This window comes from Tenebrio molitor, chromosome 2 (assembly GCF_963966145.1).
Source record: "Tenebrio molitor chromosome 2, icTenMoli1.1, whole genome shotgun sequence".
Taxonomy (NCBI): Eukaryota; Metazoa; Arthropoda; class Insecta; order Coleoptera; family Tenebrionidae; genus Tenebrio; species Tenebrio molitor.
The window spans coordinates 3,193,127-3,215,258 of record NC_091047.1 but is presented as its reverse complement, the minus strand read 5'-3'; the positions used below and the strand labels follow the sequence as shown (position 1 = coordinate 3,215,258).

At 48.7% G+C, this 22,132-nt stretch overlaps 9 protein-coding genes across 12 annotated transcripts in view; 4 read left to right on the top strand and 5 right to left on the bottom strand.

Annotated features, from left to right (window-relative positions):
* Nucleotides 1-735: 735 nt before the first annotated feature.
* On the bottom strand, nt 736-1,798 carry LOC138124358 (charged multivesicular body protein 4-like). The gene is made up of 4 exons (XM_069039391.1): nt 1,466-1,798; nt 1,236-1,413; nt 966-1,189; nt 736-915 (listed from the first exon to the last, which is right to left on the bottom strand). The coding sequence occupies exons 1-4, from the start codon at nt 1,641-1,643 to the stop codon at nt 884-886; spliced, it is 612 nt and encodes a 203-aa protein (XP_068895492.1). The 5' UTR covers nt 1,644-1,798; the 3' UTR covers nt 736-883.
* A 33-nt stretch (nt 1,799-1,831) lies between these two features.
* LOC138124314 (nucleolar transcription factor 1-like) lies at nt 1,832-3,668 on the bottom strand. Its single transcript, XM_069039327.1, has one exon. It carries the CDS (start codon nt 3,471-3,473, stop codon nt 1,923-1,925), a length of 1,551 nt encoding a protein of 516 aa, XP_068895428.1. The 5' UTR covers nt 3,474-3,668; the 3' UTR covers nt 1,832-1,922.
* A 376-nt stretch (nt 3,669-4,044) lies between these two features.
* On the bottom strand, nt 4,045-5,346 carry shrb (charged multivesicular body protein shrub). Its single transcript, XM_069039390.1, has 4 exons — nt 5,029-5,346; nt 4,750-4,927; nt 4,392-4,633; nt 4,045-4,336 (listed from the first exon to the last, which is right to left on the bottom strand). Exons 1-4 carry the CDS (start codon nt 5,204-5,206, stop codon nt 4,284-4,286), a joined length of 651 nt encoding a protein of 216 aa, XP_068895491.1. The 5' UTR covers nt 5,207-5,346; the 3' UTR covers nt 4,045-4,283.
* Nucleotides 5,347-5,409: 63 nt separating this feature from the next.
* Datp (purine phosphoribosyltransferase family protein Apf) lies at nt 5,410-6,226 on the bottom strand. Its single transcript, XM_069039400.1, has 3 exons — nt 6,087-6,226; nt 5,816-6,026; nt 5,410-5,764 (listed from the first exon to the last, which is right to left on the bottom strand). Exons 2-3 carry the CDS (start codon nt 5,931-5,933, stop codon nt 5,445-5,447), a joined length of 438 nt encoding a protein of 145 aa, XP_068895501.1. The 5' UTR covers nt 5,934-6,026; nt 6,087-6,226; the 3' UTR covers nt 5,410-5,444.
* Nucleotides 6,044-6,539, bottom strand: Pdrg1 (Pdrg1 prefoldin-like subunit). The gene is made up of 2 exons (XM_069039409.1): nt 6,299-6,539; nt 6,044-6,249 (listed from the first exon to the last, which is right to left on the bottom strand). Exons 1-2 carry the CDS (start codon nt 6,537-6,539, stop codon nt 6,083-6,085), a joined length of 408 nt encoding a protein of 135 aa, XP_068895510.1. The 3' UTR covers nt 6,044-6,082.
* Nucleotides 6,540-6,759: 220 nt separating this feature from the next.
* Nucleotides 6,760-7,734, top strand: Prosbeta5 (Proteasome beta5 subunit). Its single transcript, XM_069039380.1, has 3 exons — nt 6,760-6,896; nt 6,945-7,143; nt 7,192-7,734. Exons 1-3 carry the CDS (start codon nt 6,762-6,764, stop codon nt 7,695-7,697), a joined length of 840 nt encoding a protein of 279 aa, XP_068895481.1. The 5' UTR covers nt 6,760-6,761; the 3' UTR covers nt 7,698-7,734.
* Nucleotides 7,735-7,769: 35 nt separating this feature from the next.
* On the top strand, nt 7,770-12,292 carry Pgi (glucose-6-phosphate isomerase). Of its 2 annotated transcripts, XM_069039306.1 has the most exons (8): nt 7,770-7,884; nt 7,937-8,217; nt 8,437-8,745; nt 8,794-9,067; nt 9,116-9,355; nt 11,383-11,547; nt 11,593-11,956; nt 12,004-12,292. In XM_069039306.1, exons 2-8 carry the CDS (start codon nt 7,937-7,939, stop codon nt 12,189-12,191), a joined length of 1,821 nt encoding a protein of 606 aa, XP_068895407.1. In that variant the 5' UTR covers nt 7,770-7,884; the 3' UTR covers nt 12,192-12,292. The 2 variants fall into 2 exon arrangements, with proteins under 2 accessions (XP_068895407.1, XP_068895408.1); XM_069039307.1 differs by lacking the exons at nt 7,770-7,884; nt 7,937-8,217; nt 8,437-8,745; nt 8,794-9,067; nt 9,116-9,355 and adding an exon at nt 9,561-10,778.
* A 136-nt stretch (nt 12,293-12,428) lies between these two features.
* Nucleotides 12,429-22,132, top strand: part of LOC138124287 (5-oxoprolinase) — a 129,410-nt gene continuing 119,706 nt past the window's right edge. For all 3 annotated transcript variants that reach the window (XM_069039273.1, XM_069039275.1, XM_069039274.1), the window contains exons 1-9: nt 12,429-12,798; nt 13,661-13,850; nt 18,810-19,001; nt 19,052-19,346; nt 19,396-19,849; nt 19,890-21,041; nt 21,089-21,346; nt 21,394-21,891; nt 21,944-22,055. In XM_069039273.1, the coding sequence (XP_068895374.1) occupies nt 13,680-13,850; nt 18,810-19,001; nt 19,052-19,346; nt 19,396-19,849; nt 19,890-21,041; nt 21,089-21,346; nt 21,394-21,891; nt 21,944-22,055 (3,132 nt within the window). In that variant the 5' untranslated portion in view covers nt 12,429-12,798; nt 13,661-13,679. The remainder of the gene's footprint in view (nt 12,799-13,660; nt 13,851-18,809; nt 19,002-19,051; nt 19,347-19,395; nt 19,850-19,889; nt 21,042-21,088; nt 21,347-21,393; nt 21,892-21,943; nt 22,056-22,132) is intronic.
* LOC138124284 (adenylate cyclase type 10-like) lies at nt 13,857-18,784 on the top strand. The gene is made up of 2 exons (XM_069039270.1): nt 13,857-14,680; nt 14,730-18,784. Exons 1-2 carry the CDS (start codon nt 13,994-13,996, stop codon nt 18,735-18,737), a joined length of 4,695 nt encoding a protein of 1,564 aa, XP_068895371.1. The 5' UTR covers nt 13,857-13,993; the 3' UTR covers nt 18,738-18,784.

The window sequence follows — 22,132 nt, the reverse complement described above, 5'->3', positions numbered from 1 at the left end:
CGACTAACTTGTTTGTGTTGGCTTCTCTAATCGGCAGATTCCGATCGCAATTCCTCTCCTTTTCACTTTTATTCGCTGATTGTTGCCCCGAGCGGAGAGAAAATTTGGCCACATCTGACACCCGTAAGTCGGCTCTCATCGATTCGTACCAACCACCGGAAAATGGAAAATCCTGTTTTCCATCAGCTGCTCTAATTAAAACATTACAACGCGAGCAATAATCTCATTATTACAAATTAATCTATACCGACATCTTTAATACATTTGACATAACTCGACTTCATTTCTCATTTGTTTTTTCACTGTCAAAACATCCACTCGAAACATTTTTTAATCAAATTTCAATCGAACAAAAAAACTTAAGACCATCAAGTTTTGGGTAAAGTGCTTGTTTTAAGAGCGTAATACCCTTTGCACGCTGCAAATTCTCATAAGTAAATTTATTAGGTATTTATGACTTGATATGTCAAAATATAATTTCTTAAATTTTGACATGTTTCCGCGATTTTTATTTTAATAAAACGGCAGGGTCCCCTGACGGCGTGGGTGCGTTTTTAAAAAACGGGGAAAATGCGTAGGAGATTGCGTTGTATAGGTTTACTGTGTTGTCTATGTATCAATCATAGATAACATAAAATCTCTGTTTTATTTTATCTATGGTATCGATTAATCAAGTGGCGCCACCTGGCGCGCTGCACTGCAAACCTGCGCCGGAATATTCAAAATCATGTGAACCTCGCTTGAAAATTTACTCTAAAACTGTCGCAATACAAGAAAAACAATCACAGACGGCATATTTTAACAACAGAACTAACAGAGCATATAAAGCCTAAATTCCATATGAAAATACAAGCTTCTCTTCACACTATTGCTAATGGTCCGGTTAAGACGCTGCTAAAGCTTCTTTTGCTGCTTCTGAAACCATTCGATTACACCTCACGTCGGAGACGCCTCCCGCAACTTACTTTTCACAGCTTTATCTTTAATATCCTCTTGTGGCACGGTCGGTAACAGTCTGTCGACGGACGAGTCCTCGAGATCTTCCAGCTCTTGCAGCTCCCTCTCGAGCTCGTCCTCGTCGAAGTCGTCCTCGAAACCCACCGGTTGGCTAATCGCATCCGCAATCTCACCAGCGACCTCTCGTTGCGCCGCCATTTCGTCCAGAATCTGCTCCACTTTGGCCACATCCCTGCAACAGCAAATCTTACCGAATCCCTGCACACCACCTCTCTTACAGATCCTTCTGCGTGGCCTTCAACGCTTTCGACGCCTTCTCCATGGACGCCACCGCCAGAGTGTTAGTGTTGGCGCTTTCCAATATCTCCAGTTGCGCCTCGAGCGTCGTCAGGGCCCCGTCGAGCTGCTGGAGCTGCCGTTCGAACCGCTTCTTTTTCTGCACGGCTTGCAAAGCAACTGAAATTTCCAAAAGTTCGACACAGCCGCGTCAGCTTTACCAACGGTTTACGTTTTTTGTTGGTGGATGCGTTCTTTCTCGCTGTGGCGATTTCCTTCTTGATCTTGTCTTCCAAGGCGGCCTGTCTTTTGAGTAGCACATCTTGGGTCAACTTAAGCCGTCTTATTGCTTGCGGGAGAGTCGGTGCTGGCTTGGCTTTTTCGCCGAACACTTTTTTGAAGAAACTCATTTTGCGTGAACACACATCAGGTACTGGTTTGTAAATGGACGCTTCGAGCTTTGTGCGACGACGCGGCGTCGATTCATCAATGAAGCACGTTCGCAATTCACAACAGTTCTGGTTAGCTTTGTGCAACCTAAATCGTTGCAATTACATATCTGTGTTTTATCGCAAGGAATTAAAAATAAGCGATAGCATGAAGTAATGATCGTTTATTATCTCTCAACAACTAAACACAACAAAACGTACAAAACGTACAAAATCATCGCTGATATGAATATCAATGATTTAATCTTCGCTCTCCTCTTCTGATGTCGCCGAGTCTGACTCACTCGAAGTGTATCGATCGCCGAGTCCCTCTCCCAACTTTTCCAACTCCTCTCTGCTCAAACTCTTCAAAAACTCCTCGTACACCTTGATATACTCCCGCCGCTCCCGCTGCAGCTCCTCTTCGTACACTTTCTTCTCTTCGTCGGCCATGCCATTCCAGACTTGAGCCGGGTCCTCCTTCCCCTTGTACAAGCTCACAAAGTATTTGTACTCCGTGGTGGGAGGCGCTTGCGGCTTCTTCAGTTTCCCCTTCGACGCTTCTTTCGTCGTTTTCGATTCGATCCTTCTCGCGTTTTCTTCCTCCCGAACTCTGTTCCTTTCTTCGGCAGGAAGAGTCATCAAGTAGTCTTCCAGGCGTGCATAGTAGATGGTCCACATCTGGTCCACTCTAGTCTTGTATTCTCTCTTTTCCGTCTCGGTGCAAGCCTTCCACTTCTCAGCACTGTAGTTAACCACGTGCCTGCTGTTCAGCCCTTGCACTTTGTCGCTCTCCAACATCATTTTGGTGAACAAGTGGTAGGCGGTGCGCGGGGGCCTTTGCGGCCTCCCGGAACACCGGTCTTTGAGCATTCTTTCCTTCTTACTTAGTACGGGCCTGATTTTTTCCGGCTGATACTCGGGGTGCACCTTGAGGTACTCTTTCAGGTCTTTCAAGTACTTAGTGTATCGCTCCTCCGCCCACCTTATCCAAAACATTTTGTCCGTCTCGGGTAATTCCTCCCAAAGCTCTCGATGGTCCACCGAAAGCTTCAACTCGTCGCTCTCTTCTTTTTCTGCTTCCACCTGCGCGTACAGCTCGAACGGAGTCTTGGGCTTCTCAGGGGGGCCCTGACCCGGCTCCGCCTGCACCGATTTCCCCTTACCTAGCCTTTTTTTCAGCACTTCCGGATATTTCTCGTAGAATACTCGCATCTTTTCTGCGTATTCTAGTCTGGCAGCTTTGGCCTTCTCTTCGTACACTTCTCTCTCTTGTGGGGGCAACTTTTTGAACAACTGTGCCATTTTTCGCACCACATCGTTCGGGGCGAGCGTGGGGTATTCTTTCATCACCTCCTGTCGTTTGTTTTCCATGTAGAACATGAAACTGTTGTAGGGCTGCTTCGGCCTGTCCGGGTGCTTCGGAGCTGAAGACGATTTGGCCGCTTTCACCAATTCTTTCGCGTCGACCACGACCTCACTCAAAAAGCGAAACTTTCTCACCTGCCTGTACAAGTGCGTCCACACTTCTTGGCACTCTTTCACCGAGTACGTCTTGACGGTGATGTTTGCCCAATTGAGTTTTTCCAAACGGGACGAATGCGACAAACTATCGTCGCGGGGAATGTTTTCTTCTATTTTTTGAAGCAATTCGAGAATGTCCGAGTCTGACCATCGAATATTCTCCTTTTGAAACTTCTTCGCTTGTTTGGTTAAGTTCACGTTGTCGCCGTTTTGTTCCTTGTCCGATACAGATTTCAACCTCTTCCTCTTGGAAGGTTCTTCCGAATCTAAATTCCTCCTTTTGGGCATCTTCGCCGACAAAAAGTTTTTCTCACACCAATCACTCACCACCACACGTCCACGATTCACGTTTGTTTTTAAATTTTCCAACAGTGTTGCCACCTTCAGCTACAATACAACCCTCATAACCTCACTTTTTCTTCAAATAAAATACCGTTATCTCTGAAAATACCAACTCCTGGAACCTGGAATGTGATAATACGCGTAATCTTTTATTCTTCATGCAGAGCATGTTCCAGAGCGCGCAATGAAAACATTAGATTATTATACGAAAACGAAATACATCCGATTTAATTTTCTGTATATAATTACAAAAAAAGTTAATTAAGATTTGTTTACGCAGATAGAAAATTTGCAATCTGAGCTAACACATGAAATACCCAACACCTATCATCATTTAAACAGTTCTTTGATATTTTGTTTAAATTGCATAATCGCAACAATTTGATAATGTCGCTATTTATCATTAGATTTCGATTTGAGAGCTCCAGTCGCAAAAAAACAGTATTTATATTTTAAAAATGTCTTGCTTTGTCTTACGTTTCCATTATGGACAGTTTTGTCTATTGGCATAATGAAATTATTATTTAATGTAATATTTATTACCTACCAAAAACAATAGTAAAATCATGATCCAACAGTAATTATTAGATTACACAATGTTTAGCTTATATCATTATTATATACCAGTTTATGTACATTTAAAAAGCAAACGATGCTCGAAGCGATTGCATTTCTAACAGTTGATCGATGTGCCTACATTACTGCAGCTGTATAGTGTGACAGACAACTGTTACAGTGGTGGTTAAAGTGCGAAAATTACGAAGCCCAATTCTCCAATTCCTTCATGTCGTCTTCATCCTCGACTTTTTCTGTAATTGTGACCGTTTAAAATCAAATTGTCGACCAGAACGACTGGATACTCACTGGACGGCTTGGGTTTGGCGATTTCTCCAGTAGGCACGGCCGGCAACTCGTGCGGATGGGGCACTTTGAACAAGTGCTCATCCATGGCTTCTTCCTCGAGCGCTTCCAGTTCCTTCTCGAGCTCATCCTCGTCCATATCCTCCCCGAAACCGATTGGATTACTGATCGCATTCGAGATTTCGTTCGATAAATCTTGCTGATCGGCGATGTCGTCCATCATATTGTGTACCTCGTCCACGTCCCTGCAAACCACGGAGCGACTCTTAAAATTGCGTTTTTACCAAATTTTTACTTGACGCGGCATCAAAAATTCTTGCGACGGTCGGCTCCAAGCGCTAACGTAAAATCGAATACTTACATGTTGAGGTGAGCATTTTTGAGAGCGTCCGCTGCGTTCTTCATGGTCTTGAGAACCGCCGTGTTCGTGTTGGCACCTTCCAAGGCCTCCCTTTGCACTTCGATTGTGCTGAGGGTGCCATCGATCTGTTGGAGCTGCTTTTCGTACCGCTTCTTCCTTTTGAGGGCCTGGATCGCCGCTGTTTGCGAAAATTAATTTAGAAAACGCGATTTCTGACAAACGGTGAATTTGTGACTAACAAAGCAATTATGGTGGGTCAATGACAGCCACGGCGCTTACCTCGTTTATTTTTTGATGCATTTTTCTTCGCTATCACAACTTCCTGGTCGATTTTAGCTTCCAGATATTCCTGTTTCTTGATGAGCATGTCTTCCGTTTCCTTCAGCTTCTGGATGGCCTCACCCGTCGAAGGGGCCTTCTCCTCCTTCTTCCCGAACATTTTCCCAAAAAAACTCATCTTGATCGAATATTCCGCCACACACTTGGCCACCAACAAGTCAATCTCACGTAAATAATACCGATTTTATTTAATTTAACCAACGAGAAACTTTGACAGTTTGACAGGTTTTGTTTTTTAGAACGTCACGTCGCCATCTGCCATATGACTCATCATCGTGAATAAGTGGAAGTGGCTAAGGTTACGCAATTACAAAAACCAACTCCACTAATTACATTCTATTTTTATTCGGCAACAATCAATTTAATTTATTGCTACGTATGTAATTGTCGAAGTATTTGAGCGCCTCCTGGAGATCGGGATATTTGCCATAAACACACGCCTCGTCGATATTCAGCCATTTGTAATCCTGGTGTTCCTCAGACAGTTTCACCTTAGCCTGGGGGTTCACCAACTCGGCGAGCCAATAAGTTACAACCTTTGGCTTCCCATTCACTTTATAATTCAAGATCCTCTTCACGTCTTCGTAAATTTTCAAATCACCTTTTTTCAAACCCGACTCTTCCACGGTTTCTCTGATGGCCGTCGTCATCTCCGTCTCCCCGGGATCCACATGTCCTAATCGGACAATTAATTACGTAAAGATATAAAAATATATTGTGACGGCACCTTTAGGTGGAGTCCAATGGTGTTCCCCGTACGAAGTTTGCAACAAAAGATACAAAATAGCGTCACAAGATTTTTTATAAATCACAAAACCCGCCGCGGCTTTCATGATAGCCACCATTTATTGATAATTAAATTAAAGCTTATCAAAAATGAGGTTAGGTTGAAGGTGGAAATGTCAAATTAGTTTTTTCAACAAACGTTATTTCAGGGTCTACAACAATTTATGAGTGGAGGTTATTCTGTATGTAATTATTTAATTTGCTACAATTACAGCAACCCAAACGCTTTATGCAGTGTTTTGGCCTCAGCTGCAGAAATTGGCTTCAAAGTGAATCCTTCTAATCTAGGTTCATGTTCCAAATCCCTCAACTTATGTAGCTTATTTTTAATACTTTTATCTAATTCCTGGATATCTTTATCGGCGTTCGCAAGTTCTGTAAACACAAACATTACACAACTGTCAAAATGATCTAACCTACAAACCATTCTTTAAAATGTCTTTGCATTCTCGAGTGGGGCGCTCTATGTACACGGACCCCATTTGCATCCAAGTTCTCCGATCTTCGCTTCCCTCCAAGGCTCTTAAAGCTTCCCTGAATTTATTTCGAGCGTTGGACAAATCTAGTTTGGTGTCTTTGTCGGTCAAAATGTCTTGCGCCACAGTTTCGACCTCGAACAAATATTGGAACGATTTTTGATTCTGTACATCTTCCAGCGCCGACATATTTCAGTCACTTTTTACTTTTTCATTTCTAGCACTTCGTTACAGATTCGTAAAATGTAAATAAACAGAAACAGCTGACATTGTAGACACAACACACAATCGCCGAGTGTGATCCGAGCCACCTCCCCTACAAAGCAGTATTTTGACAGATAGAGTGAGGTTATGTTCTGATTGTTTTCGCATCGTCATTTGAATCAGTTTTCTCCAAAGAATTACGCGAAAATGGCTCTGGCAGAATTATGTGGAATGTCTGATTTCGACACTTTTAACCGAGAAGACCACATTCACAATGAAATTGTTAAAATGAGCAACAATTTCACGTTGAATACCCATCTGAGTGTACCCCCGTTCGCCAACGTAAGTTACCCCAAGTCCCATTATCAAATTTGATTATGACAATTGTAGCCGGCCGAAAACCTGGGCCACTTCTCCAAAGACGAGTCAGGCCGCGACATAAAAATCAAATTTGATCACGGTACTACCACTCTAGGATTCATGTATGAAGGAGGTGTAGTTCTGGCGGTGGACTCGCGAGCCACCGGTGGACAATTTATCGGGTCCCAAACCATGAAGAAAATTGTGGAAATCAACGATTTTCTGTTGGGTATGATTGTATAATTGGCAACCCCAACATATTAAAGGTTTTGTTTAGGTACTCTGGCTGGTGGCGCTGCTGATTGCGTCTACTGGGATCGCGTCCTGGCTAAGCAGTGTCGCATGTACGAGTTGCGCAACAGGGAGCGCATTTCAGTAGCTGCAGCATCTAAATTGATGGCCAACATGGTGTACAACTACAAAGGAATGGGACTGTCCATGGGAATGATGCTGGCAGGGTGGGACAAACGCGGGCCCCAGTTGTACTATGTAGATTCAGAAGGGACGCGCACTCCTGGAAAAGTCTTCAGTGTGGGTTCTGGCTCCATCTATGCATTTGGTGTTTTGGATTCTGGATACAAGTGGGATTTGAAGGATGAGGAAGCGTATGACTTGGGTCGCCGCGCCATCTATCACGCCACACACAGAGACGCTTACTCAGGAGGTATTGTCAGGGTGTACCACATGAAGTCCACAGGCTGGGTCCACATTGACAACAACGACTGCATGGATTTGCATTACAAGTATCAAGAAGAGAAATTGAAAGAAATCAATAAAGTTTAGGATTGTTAATTAAGGAGCGATTAAATTTTTTCAATAATTTGACTTTCATTGCTGTCCTGTGACAAACGAGAATTTCGATCGCGAAGGCGGTGGACGTAACTGTCATTGTCAGGCGAATTGTCAAAAAATTTTGCAAAATGTCAAGTTTTTTGAGTTTTTTTGATTGAATACAAAAAAATTAAGCAAGGTAAGTACAGGATTGTTTATCGAGATGTATTTTATTGTATCTTGAGGGACAGATGAGATTCTGGTTTGGTTCGGCTCGTTTTGCACGTTTAAAATTCTTCGTCTACGCTTATCAGACCTTGCGGTGCGCATGCCCCACAGAGGGCGACGAACATGCCAATAAATCGTCCCCGCAATCGCAAGGTGTGACTTTGACAACTGACAGCATGGAAGTGGGACCCTTAACTTCAGAGCCGACTTGGCAACAACTCCAGGATTTCTACGACAAGAACTCCTCAAAGCTGGTCATAAAAGACCTGTTCGAGCAGGACCCGAACAGGTTTAAGAATTTCAGGTGAGTTCCGACCACCTTCCATTTAGAAAACACACGAAAATGGAGAAACTGCGATGACCTCCAAACAACCTTGCTCTGTAATCTTGTTTCTGTTAAATCTGATGCAAGGCCTCATCAACAAACAATTCTCAGTCATGCCAACGTTGTTTTCCCCTAAAAATTATGCGATTTTTACAATCTCGTAATATTGCAAAATCCTGTAAATAATCGATGCTTCAGCTTGAAACTCGACACTCCGCACGATGGCGACATTCTTCTCGATTATTCGAAGAACCGCATCACCTCGGAGGTGCTCAAGCTTCTCTTGGCCCTGGCCCGCGCGCGCAAGCTCGAGGAGGCCCGCGATGCCATGTTCGCCGGACAAAAGATCAACTTCACGGAGGACAGGGCCGTGCTTCACACCGCTCTGCGTAACCGCTCCAACAAGCCCATCCTGGTGGACGGCAAAGACGTGACTCCCGACGTCAACGCCGTCCTGGAACACATGAAACAATTCACAAACTCCGTCCTGAGCGGCCAGTGGAAAGGGTAAATCTGTCGCCGCAAGAGACGCGTCGAGTTTACGCAAAAAATTAGTTACACAGGAAAACCGATCACCGACGTCGTCAACATCGGCATCGGGGGCTCAGACTTGGGACCGCTGATGGTGACCGAGGCGCTGAAAGCGTACGGCCGAGGCTTGAGACTCCACTTCGTCTCCAACATCGACGGCACGCACTTGGCCGAGGTGCTCAAGAAGGTCGACGCCGAGTCGGTTCTCTTCATCATCGCATCGAAGACTTTCACCACGCAGGAGACCATCACGAATGCCACGTCGGCCAAACAGTGGTTTTTGAATCACGCCAAAGATGTAATTTTTCGTTTTTGGTTGGGTTTTTGTTTAATTTTGGATTTTTAGCCGGCGGCTGTCGCCAAGCATTTCGTCGCGTTGAGCACGAACGCCCCCAAAGTGACAGAGTTCGGCATCGATCCTGCCAACATGTTTGGGTTCTGGGACTGGGTCGGGGGAAGGTACTCGCTGTGGTCCGCCATCGGACTCAGCATTTCGTTGGCCGTGGGCTTTGAAAACTTCCTGCAGTTGCTGGAGGGGGCCCACTACCTCGATAATCATTTCAGGACGGCTCCGTTGGAACAGAATGTGAGTATTTCAAAGTGTCGCCCCGCGAATGTCACCGGTGACAGCTGTCAATACCAACCTAAAACTCAAAGTCCCCAAAGAGTTGAAGAGTAAATAATGGGGATTGTCGGTGTTTCTAACGATAAAATTATTTATTAAAAACTTTAAAAACACAACAATGTAACAATAAAAGAAACGTTCAGTTCCTCTTCCTCCCCCTGTCTAGGATGTGCCCCTTCCTCAGTTCCGTCAATATGTCTGAAGCGTCGACCTCCAGATTCTCCGCAGATTCGGACATCAGGTCTTTGTAGGCCACCAGTTTCGTCAGCGCACTCTTCTCCAAACTATCCGCAATTTCGGGATGCGTCGCCACCACATACCAGAAGTCCCTCTTGTCCAAATAAAAGACTTCGGTGATCTCGACCGCCATCACCGACGCGTGAAACTGATCGCCGAAGGTGCCGTGAAGAACAACGTGAACCTCTCCGAAGTGGTGACCGTCTTCGAGATGGAACGCCTCCTTGCCGTTGGGCAAATACACCGACACCGTCCCGTACGAAATGAAGTAGACGTGCTCGTTGAGAGCGTCAGGTTTGATGATGTGGTCGTTCGGCAGAAAAATCTCGTGCTTGAGCATCGCCACCAAAGCGCCGATCACCTCTTTGGGCGCCCCCTGGAACAGCTTGACTTTGTTGATGAGATTCCTGCAGCTGTACAGCAGCACTTCGTAGCGGAGGTGCTCCGAGAGAGAGTTCAAGATGAGGTTCTCCATGAAAAACTGCTTCTGGAAGCGGTACTCGTAGTACATGAGGAGCCGCTTTCTCAGCACTTGGGGCAGCTTCTTCGTCACCATGTACTCGTTGAGCTGGTAGATGAGCTCCTCGTATTTGGTTTCGGAGACGTTGATGGTGCCGAAGAGTTGGAGGATGATGGCGATGATGTAGATGTGCGAGGTGACCCCCGACATCAGGATCAACGAGAGGATGAGCTGTTCGATGGGGTTGTTGGTGCGGATGTTGCCTTTGCCGGCGCCGAAGAAGTGGCAGACGGTGCAGAGCAGGCACTCGATGTAGATGTTGTCGAGGGTGCGGCGGTTGTTGCCGAGACCCTGCCGGAGGACCCAAGAGTGGGAGAAGGGGTAGCCGAGGTAGTAACTGATGGCCGGGACCAAGTACAACATGCACGTCCACCAGTGGATGATGATCAGCATGACCAGGGCTATGGTGGTGCACTTGGCGATGGACTCGCGAACCCTGAAGAAGCTGAGCATGTTGCTGAAGAACATCGACATGGAGTAGAGTCGGACGAAGCGGAGACAGTACAGCTGCGGGATCGAGATCCAGATGTGGAAGTTGTCGGAGATGGAGAACAAGTCTTTGATGACCGGGACGTCGGAGATTTGGTAGAAGAGGCTGTAGGCGACCGGGACGAAGTCATAGAAGAAGTAGGTGTTGACGTACTGTATTATAATCCTGCGATGGTCAAGGACTATCTCTTTGGTGCGGTCGATCGTGAACCCGATGAAGAACTGGAGGATGATGTCGACTAGAAGGATACAGTTCAAGATGGTCAAGACCACGCCTTGATAGGCGGTCTCGTTTGGTTTGATGTAGTTCGAGAGGAAGGCGCCGAACAGTGGGTCGACGATGAACACTGTCACCCACAAAGTGCACACGATCATCTCCCGCAACATGGCGAACCTGCTCAGGGGGTGGATGATCATTCTGTACCTTTTGCTGCGCAACTGTCTCCGTCTCTCCTTGAAGAGGGCGTAGTTGCTGCGAAAGTACACCCTACAGACGGGGTTCCAGCGGCTGGCGATCGTCCATTTCCTTATGCTGTAGATGCATTTCCTGTACAACGGCGCGAACGGGGCCACTCCCGGCAGCTCCCGTTGCAGGTCCAGAGGGTCGAGCTTGCATATGTGCTTGGTGATGAAGGTGATCTTGCCCCCGGCACCGTGCGCGTGCGGTCTGAACGGCATTTTGGCGCGAATGACACTAACAACATCACCCCGGCAACAATAAAACACTCGGGATTTGTTCCAGGCTCCCGTGATCCTCGCCCTTTTGGGTGTCTGGTACCACAACTTCTACGGCGCCGAGACCCACGCCCTGCTGCCCTACGACCAGTACCTGCACCGCTTCGCCGCCTACTTCCAGCAGGGCGACATGGAGAGCAACGGCAAGTACGTCACGCGCAGCGGGGCCAGGGTGAGTGAAGTCGCGCACCGTCCGCCGCTCTGACTGAGATTCTAGGTGAACTACACCACCGGCCCCATCGTGTGGGGCGAGCCCGGGACCAACGGCCAGCACGCCTTCTACCAGCTGATCCACCAAGGGACCAGAGTCATCCCCGCCGATTTCATAGCCCCGGCCCAGTCCCTCAACCCCATCAATAACGGACTGCACCATAAAATACTGCTGTCCAATTTCTTGGCCCAGACCGAGGCGCTCATGGCCGGCAAGAGCGTCGACCAAGCCAGGCAGGAACTGCAAAAGCAGGGTTTGCAAGGGGAGGCGCTCGAGAAGATCCTGCCCCACAAGGTCTTCGAGGGGAACAGGCCCACCAACAGCATCGTCGTCAAGAGGATTACGCCGTTCACTTTGGGGGTTCTGATAGGTGGGGGGTTGGGCTCACTTGAGCGTGCACTAATTAGCGTTTTGCAGCGCTCTACGAACACAAAATCTTCACGCAAGGTGTCATCTGGAACATCAACTCGTTCGACCAGTGGGGAGTGGAGCTGGGGAAACAGTTGGCGAAGGCGATCGAGCCGGAGTTGCAAGACAACAAACCGGTCTCATCCCATGACTCCTCGACCAACGGTCTCATCAACTTCATCAAGGCCAACCAATAAGAAACTCTAGAGTCTTATGACAAGGTGTCTGTTAGGTGTTAGGAAAATTAATATATCTGTATTATATATACTGTCGGTTTTTAATAAACGGGGAAAATCCATAGCGGTGTTTTGATGTTTGTCCTGGTCGGCTTTGTCGTGTCCACATCCATTATCGTGACTGTTATTTATGGCGATACTAAACATAAACTCGTCAAGAATGGATAGGTTTTTTCCGTGTTTTCGTGCAACTATCAATAAGTGTTTTTTGCACTCAAGCCTACGGCTCTAAACTCAATCTTATCTGATGTTTGAACGATCGACGGAAACGTTGTCTATTTTTACACCAAATCGAAATAATTCCTACAGTGTCAACATAACCTAAAAGTTGCAAAGTTTCACATTGTTTTAAACAAACAATTAAATTTAACTAGCACTATTTGAACCCATTTAATGTGTTCCAAGGTCGCGATATTTTAAGATTTTAAAGCAGCAACTATTCATCGCCTTATCAACCTGTTTACTCTGTTCGTGTTTATTCTGCTTTGTAATAATAAGCGTTGATGGGCAGGTGATTGCAGTTATTAATCGCGTCCTCGCCACGGCTATTATCTTGCGGCGGCACCAGGTAAGTGCACCTGTAATTTCGCTAGTTTTCGGGGAATTGTTTCCCCGCCGCGTTCGTTGCAGAATGTTTGAAATTTTTGGAATTTTCTTAGACAGGAAACTGTAATTTGTTACCCCTGGTCTGTGCAGAGGGTGTGTTAATGCCGCACGCGGGGTATACAGGACGTACGCGCTTTTATCTGTCGTGAGGGTAGGTTAGTGACACTATTTTTACTCTCCCGTTTGGAGTTCACGAGATAATCTATGCTGCAATATTAAGACTGTTACATAATGGATTTTGGAGCAGGTGTCCCGGCCGAAACTCATTTCGTTTTTGGCCTTCCAAAGTTCACAACAAATTAAATATTTGGAAGAGATTAATCGGAAGGATTTGTGTAATCCCACTCGCTTCTTTAATTTCTTACGGTCGCAACTGAATTCGTGATCGGGACTTCGTCTTCCCTAAAATGACGCCAAATAAATCATAAACTGCAAGCTCTAGTTAATTTGGAACCAAGGACAACCCTCTTTATCCTATTTATTCACAAATTCTTCGATTAAATAAAATTGGGGTCGATCCAATTAAATGTCATCTTGTGACAACTGACTTGACAGTTGACACCTGTCAAACTTCATTTTTTATTAGCTAAAAATAATAATGGTGAAATTCAACAATTTAAGACGACCTAAGCCTCTTATCGTCTACAACGTTTAATAATTCTTAAAAATCTAATTTATTACATGATCTGAGAAGCAAATAAAAAAATGAAAACAATCATTGTGCCATTATTTTTTATGCTGTCTTGTCAGGTTGGCAAAAACTCTCCACATTACAAGTGTCATTATCTCATTAAACTTTTTTTTCCTTCCTGTTGCTGTTTTAGGGATAACTGATCGCACAGAATGAGCGAGACCGGCGATAAATTCAAATTTGCCATCGACAGGGGCGGTACATTCACCGACGTGTTTGCCAGATGCCCCGGGGGCAAGATCCGTGTCCTGAAACTCCTGTCCGAAGACCCTCAGCACTACAAAGACGCCCCAACTGAAGGAATCCGGCGGATCTTACAAGAGGTAACAATCGAAACTTGCAACCGTTACGTAACATTTCTTGTTTACCACATTCATAATCACGACTTAGCAACTGAAAAAGTGTAAACAGATCGAGTGTTTTTAAGTGTCAAAACGACGCAAAAAGAAAATTACGCGATTGAAAAATGCGAGTAAGATGGAACACCTACGGGATAAATCTGTTGCGCGAGACCGACATCAAACGCAAGATCGAGCTGACCCAAATCAAGCGCCAGATCGAGATCCTGTCGACGTTCATGCCCGACGAGATCCTCAACATGCCTCTGACCGAACTGGACGAAGTGCACACCTACGTGGGCGTCCTCCTCTTCGCCGACGTCTCCGGCTTCACTCCTTTGTGTGAGAAGTACAACAAAACCGGTAAAGGAGGAATCTATCGGCTGACCGCCACGCTGAACGCCTACATCGGAGCACTAGTCGAAGTGATAACGTTCTACGGAGGCGACATCTTGAAGTTCTCCGGTGACGCATTCCTCGCCTTGTGGAAGGCCCCGCCGGATCTGCGCCTCTTCGAGGTGATCCACAAGGTGATAGTGTGCGCCCTCTTCATCCAGAACACTTTGGGATGCTTCGAGACGGAAGTCAACGTCCTGCTGAAGGTCAAACTGGCGATAGCTTGCGGAAACTTGACCTTCTCGGTGATCGGGAACCAGTCGCACCGTCACTACATCATCACCGGTCAAGCCATCAGCGACGTGAAGTGCGCAGAGCGCGTCAGCGTCTCCGGGGATGTGGTCGTGGCGCCCAGCGCGTGGGGGCACTTGGCAGAAGACAACTACGAAGTCACTTACGGACCTGACGGGAACGTCAAGGTACTAGTCGCGAGATCCAGACGTGGCCGGGCTAATCCACGACTTCCAGGTCTGGAATTGCATCTACTTCCCGAACCAAGCAGCTCTGAAGGAGTTCTACCTCCAGAAGAGTCCCGTGGCGCACACGTTGTGCGTCAAGCATCTAGAGCACAGGAGTCAGCTGCACGAGAAGAGAAGAATCGACGATGCCACCACCGACAGTAAGATCACCGAAAGCTTCATCGCCGGACTTCCGGAGAGGCCGACCGTGAAGATTGCAGCTCTGCGGTGGATCCCCAACGACTTGAACCCGTTCATCGTGCGCCCCGTTCAAAGCCAAGTCGAAGAAAAACAACCCATCGAGTACCTGACCGAGATGCGACAGGTGACGATTCAGTTCATCAACATAGTACCGACCACCTTCCAAGACAACAAACTGGTAGCGATGGTCAACAAAGCGTACCAGATCGTGTGCAAGATCGTGTCGACGGTGCGAGGAGTCGTCAACAAGGTCTCCCTCTTCGACAAAGACTGCATGATCCTGGTGCTGTTCGGGCTGCGAGGCATCGAGCACGAAGTGGAGAGTCAAAACGCCCTCAAGTCGGCGTTCGCGATTCGAAAAACGATCAAGCGACTCACCTCCGTCAAGATGATCTCGATCGGCGTCACCAACGGTCTGGTCTACTGCGGCGTGGTGGGGCACCCTTTCCGCAGAGAGTACACCGTGATAGGGGGCGCCGTGAACAAAGCCGCACGCATAATGTGCGCCTACGAGGGCAAAGTCACTTGCGACCACGAGACCTACAAGAGTTGCAAGCTGTCGTCGCTCTACTTCCAAGTCCAGTCGGCTATGAAGCTCAAGGGGATAGCCGACGCGGGCCACATCTTCGAGTACAACGAGGACTTCGACAAGATGGCGATCGAGGACAAGCAAGTGATGCCGCTGATCGGGCGTTACATGGAGGTGGGCGTGGCCGACGTGATCTTGGAACAACCGGAAGTGGCCGGCTGGACCAGCATTTGCTTCAAGGGGGAGTCGAAAGTGGGGAAGACCAAGTTGTTGCAAGAGATACACAAGCGGTGGGCCTCGTACAAGTACGTGTGTTCGCTGGCGTTGAACGAGGCTCTCCAGAGACCCTACTACACCGTTTCAACCGTCTACCAACAACTCTACGACATCATGTCGAGGTTTCACCCCAAAGTGATCGCCGACTTGCCCAGACACCTCTGGGATCTCAACGAGATCCTCCAAGCCAAGTCCAGCACGTCGATCATCGACAGCGGAGGCAACAAGGAAAAACTCCAGCAGAACTTTCTGAAAGTGTGCAAGGTGAACGCCAAGATCGTGGTGTTCATAGACAACGTGCAGTTCATCGACAACCGGAGTCTCGAGCTTTTGGAGACTGTCCTCCAAAAGAAGTTGATCGCTCTGGTGTGCGCCGGCTGTTTCGAAGACAACACCACTTGGAACACCATGTGGAAGTTGTCGCTGAGCAACCAGATCAAAGTGTTCAACATCGAACCTCTGCCACCCACGCACATCGCACTTTTGATGTGCAACTTTCTGAACGTCAAGGGCGTATCCAAGAAACTCATAGTTTTGATCAACAAGACCTGCGAGGGTCGCCCGGGATGGGTCCAGGCGTGCTTGTTGAAGATGATCAACAACGGCGAGTTGGAAGTGAAGTATGCCTCGACCAACGAAGGCGAATACGCCTTCCTGGACGACACCGACGAAAAAGCGATAGTACTGGTGGCAGGTTTCTCCAAGAAGTACCTGGAGCACAGCGAGGAGACCTCGACTGCCGTCACTCTGGACCTGTTCGACTCCTTCTCGCCTTACCAGCAGCTGATCATCAAAACTGCGGCGGTCTTGGGCGAGATCTTCACCAGGACCACTCTGATAGTGCTGTTGAAGTACCCCAACGAGAACATGCTGGCGACTGCGATGAAAACGCTGTTCGAGGAAGAAGTGCTCGATTGCGCCTCGAGATACGTCAATTCTGGCGGCCTCCAAGAAAAAAAGAACGTCTGTTTGTGTTACATGGAGGACGAAGAGTACGACACCGAGTCGGAGCTTCCGAGGTACGCTTTCTGTAAAGTGTTGCATTTCAAGAGCCGCAACATCAAGCTGTTGGCGTACGAGCTTTTGCCGCTCAACCAGAAGAAAGAGCTCCACTTGAGGATCACCGATTTGCTAGAGAATCAAAACAATTCTTGTCCGAATTGTCTCCGCGACAACTCCGCGTCGATCATCAGCGTGCGCCGCTTCAAAGACTTGATCAAGTACTGCCACGACCAGAAGTACATCTGGGCGGAGAAGTTCAACGAGGCGGAGCGCCCCATAGAGGATTACAAAGCGCTGATCCGCGAGTACGTCCACAATCCCCCGGTTTTCTCGCCGGGAACCAGGAAGAAACACTGGAAGCACGCGGACATACCGAAGAGGCGAGTCTGGGACCCCACCGCGTGCTTTTGTTTGGAGATCATGACCAAAGTCTACCGCGACTTGATCCACCACAGTCACTGCGCCCAACATCTGGGCAAGAAGATCTTCTTTATGCTGGAGTACAGCGTGATCCTCTTCACCATGTGCGAGTTCGAAGAGGCCATCCCGATTCTGCAGGAGGCGAGCGAACTGTGCATGGTACAAACGAACAAATCTTACATCTTCACGGGGAACTTCAAGACGATGATGATGGGCAAGATACACTGCCTGCTAGGCTACGTGTACTTGAAACTGGGCAACAACGCCGCCGCCAAGAACCACGCCATCCTCAGCTTGCGCCAGTACAACGTACCTCTGATTTCGTTCAAGTACACTCTGCCCTACATGCTGCTGAACAAGGCGTGGTTCCTCAGATTCGGACGAGTCTTCAACAGCATCACCAGACAAGACAATCCCTTGATCAAGCTCGACTTCGGGCTCTGCATGGGCTTGATCAGCCACATCTTCGCCGCCGAAGGGTGTTGGAATCTTGCCAAACAAGCCGCCGCAAGAAGCGTGTCTTGTTTGAGGCGCACCAACCCCAACATAGACGTCCTGTGCGACGTCTACACCAGCGCCGTCTACTTGTACAGCTTCTGCGGAGACATGCACATCTGCGAGAAGCTGGAGCGGTGCTTCAACAAAGACGTCCTCAAGTACTACTCCAACAACATAACGCACGAGCTCTACGCCATCTCGACGGTGATTTCTGTGCTGTTTCAAGTGAAAGTGCTGAGCGGCTACATCATCGAGTCGCTGCAGCTGGGCTACAGATGCGTCTACCTCCAAATGAGCATCCAGGCGCACTACTCGATGGCCGAAGTGGTACCGACGCTGGCGACGGTCTTGCTGAGCATGCAACGAATCGACGAGGCGGTCTACATGGGGCGCATCTTGTTCGACATCGGCAGAAAGTACCACTCGCAAGGTTACGTCGGCTACTACGCCTTCTGCATCGAGCTTCTCGTCGAGACGAATTTTTGTCTGGAACCGATCCAGAAAATCGAGCAGTTCGCGGCTCAGTTTCTTGACCCGCGAAAGCGTTACTCCAGTTTTGGCAACAAACTCATCATCAACATGTACTGCTACTATCTGAGGAACGCCCCCGCGCACGCCCCAGCTTGGAAGAAGAACTACAACTGGGAGGACGGCGAGAGTCACAAGGTGATGAGCTTGTACAACACTGTCAGATACACCGAGTGCATCCTCCTGGAGCACGTGCGCTGTTTGGAGCAGAAGAAACCGCTGCTGCAGGTCGAGATCGACGAAGCGCAGAACTGTTTCAACAAGTTGAAAATTGCAGCCAACAAGTGGCCGGTTTTCAAACCCAGGTATCTACACCTGAGGGCTTATTACTGCAGGATCAACAACAAAATCTCGCAAACTGTCAGGTTTTTGAAAAAGGCTAACAAGGCGGCGTCCGAGCAGGGCAACATTTTGGAAGAGTGTTGGACCATGTTGCACTCCACGTGTTGGTTTGGGGGTTACGCTTTCGACAAGAGCGCGGTCAAGCATCTCGATTGGAAGCTGGCCAAGACGTATACGCCACTGCAGTGGTGCCAAGTGTTGTACCCGTTACCTATTTACTGATAGTTATGTTAACTTGTTTTACGCGTTAATAAAATAGTTGGTTTGAAGTGTGTTTCTTTTCTACCGTTTCAGGAGACAAACAATGCGCTAGATGGCGATGGCAACGTCGACAGTAATTTGATCGACTGGATCCGTATGGGTACCACGGTCGCGACCAACGCTCTGCTGGAGCGCAAAGGCGAGAGAATCGCTTTCGTGACCAATCAAGGGTTCAAGGATATTCTCCTGATCGGCAACCAAGCCAGGCCCAAGATTTTCGAGCTAGTAAGTTCTCAAACCAGAGTACTCGTGTGGCGACTGTAAAAACATTCCAGAACATCAAACGACCGGAAATTCTCTACTCGGAGACTGTAGAGATAGACTGCAGAGTGGTGCCACTCCTGAAGGGTCAATGCGAACTGGGAGATTCTATTTTGAAAGACTGGCGCGTCGTCGAGGGTCACACCGGTGAACGTTTCTACATCACGCGAGATTTAAACAAAGACGAAGTCCACGACAAACTCAAAGCTGTCAAAGACAAAGGAATCAACAGTATTTCAGTAGCTCTGGCACACAGCTACACTTGTCACGAGCACGAGCTCGAGATTGGAAGAATCGCCCAAAAGCTCGGTACTGCTGTTTCACTAGGTCTTGCCCTCGGTACTAACTGTCGTTCTAGGTTTCCAGCATGTCTCGCTGTCGCACCAGATCATACCAATGGTCCGGATAGTACCTCGCGGGTTCACTTCATCCGCCGACGCTTATCTCACTCCTCATGTGAAACGCTACGTCGAGAGTTTCTCTCGAGGCTTCAAGAACAACCTGGAAGGCACCAGAGTGTTGTTCATGCAGAGCGACGGGGGTTTGACCCCCATGCACAATTTCAACGGAGCCAGAGCCATCCTTTCCGGTCCCGCTGGAGGAGTTGTAGGGTACGCCGTGACCACGTGGCAAAAAGAAACCAACCTACCGGTGATAGGTTTCGACATGGGTGGTACCTCGACTGACGTGTCCCGCTTCGCGGGGAGCTTCGAGCACGTCTACGAGAGTACCACGGCGGGAGTCACCATCCAAGCGCCCCAACTGGACGTCAACACGGTCGCCGCGGGAGGCGGCTCGATGCTTTTCTTCAGGTAGTACTCGTACCATTGTAGTTCGTTTAATTGGGTTCAGATCGGGGTTGTTTGTTGTGGGTCCCGAATCGGCGGGTGCCCATCCAGGTCCAGCTTGTTACAAAAAGGGAGGTCCTCTGACCGTCACCGACGCCAATCTAGCCCTCGGACGGCTGCTGCCCGAGTACTTCCCCAAAATCTTTGGCCCTGATGAAGACTCAGCTCTGGACAAAGACGCCACCCTCCAACAAATGCAGACTTTGACGAACGAGATCAACGACTTTTTGAAAAACGAGACCCCGATGAGCTTGGAGGAGGTCGCGATGGGGTTCATCCGCGTGGCTAACGAGAGCATGTGTCGCCCTATCAGGGCCTTGACTCAGGCTAAAGGGTACGACACGGCTCGGCACGCTTTGGCTTGTTTTGGAGGCGCCGGAGGTCAACACGCTTGTGCTATCGCGCGATCGCTGGGAATGACAACTGTGTTCGTTCACAAGTACGCAGGAATCTTGTCGGCTTATGGTATGGCGTTAGCCGATGTGGTCTTCGAAGCGCAAGAACCGAGCGCCAAGATCTACAACAAGGCGAACTACGACTACTTCGACGAGCGCTTGAGTGCTCTAGAAGAGCAGTGCAAAGATGAATTGAAGAAACAGGGTTTCACCGATGAGAACATAGTTTTGAAACCGTACCTGCACATGAGGTACGACGGTACGGATTGCGGACTCATGTGTAGTCCGGTTCCGTCAAAGGAAGGTACCAAGCACGGAGACTTCTTGTTGGCGTTCATCGATCGGTACCAGTCAGAGTTTGGGTTTGTCATACACAAGAGAAATATCATTGTCGACGATGTTAGGGTGAGGGGAGTCGGTAAAAGCGATCTGATGGAAGAAAAAGCGATTGAGACCGCCACAGAAGATCCGGTACCCGAACAAACAACTCAAGTGCACTTCGAAAATGGACTCCAAGAGACCAACGTCTATCTCTTGAAGAACTTGAAGGCTCGACACGTGATCAGCGGTCCTGCGATCATCATGGACGATTTGAGTACCGTTCTGGTCGAGCCTGACTGCACGGCAACGATCACTTTGTTTGGAGACGTCAAAATCACAATTGGTACCGGACAGGTGAAGGAAATAGGTCCTGAACTGGACTCGATCCAGCTCAGCATATTCAGTCACAGATTCATGAGCATCGCGGAACAGATGGGAAGGTACTGGACGCGTTTCCGCATCGACGATTCGACCAAAATTTTTGTAGAATTTTGCAGCGCACGTCGATTTCGACCAACATCAAGGAGCGTCTGGACTTCTCTTGCGCCCTGTTCGGTCCGGACGGGGGGTTGGTATCGAACGCGCCTCACATCCCCGTGCACCTGGGAGCCATGCAGGAAGCTGTTCAGTACCAGATGAAGACCAAGACCAAGTTCGAGGAAGGCGAAGTGATCTTGTCGAACCATCCGGCCGCTGGGGGCTCGCACTTGCCGGACCTCACGGTGATCACTCCCGTTTTTCACAGGTGAGTACCGAGTCCTCTCGGGGTGGTACCAAGTTTGAGATGCGCAGGGACCAGCCGCAGCCAATCTTTTTCGTGGCGAGCCGCGGCCACCACGCCGACATCGGCGGCATCACCCCCGGCTCGATGCCGCCGCACTCCACCACCTTGAACCAGGAAGGCGCCGCCTTCAAGTCCTTCACTTTGGTCGAAAACGGTCGCTTTCTCGAGGACGAAGTGATCGCTGCCTTCACCAAGCACGGCGGTCGCAATCTCAGCGACAACATCTCCGACTTGCGGGCGCAGGTCGCCGCCAACAAGAAGGGTATCGCTCTGGTGGGGGAGCTCATCGAGCAGTACGGGTTGGGGGTGGTGCAGGCGTACATGGATCATATCCAGAAGAACGCTGAGGTCGCCGTCAGGGACATGCTGAGGCAGGTGGCAGAGGACACCTGTCAGAGGACCGGAGAGACGGTCCTGGAGGCGGAGGAGTACATGGACGACGGGACTCCGATCGTGCTCAAAGTCACGCTAGATAAGGAGAAGGGATCGGCGTTGTGCGACTTTACGTGAGTCAGTAATAACGATTACAGCGAGTTGGTGATTTCAATCTTTGAACAGGGGCACCGGTCCGGAAGTTTGGGGTAACTGCAATGCGCCCAAAGCTATCACGCTCTCGGCGCTTATTTACTGCCTCCGTTGCATGGTCGGACACGACGTTCCGCTTAATCAGGTATGCAAAGTGTGTCCGCGTCGGTGTTTAAGACAATCTAAAGAAAGCCGGCGGAGGTAAACGCTTTGCGGGGTCGC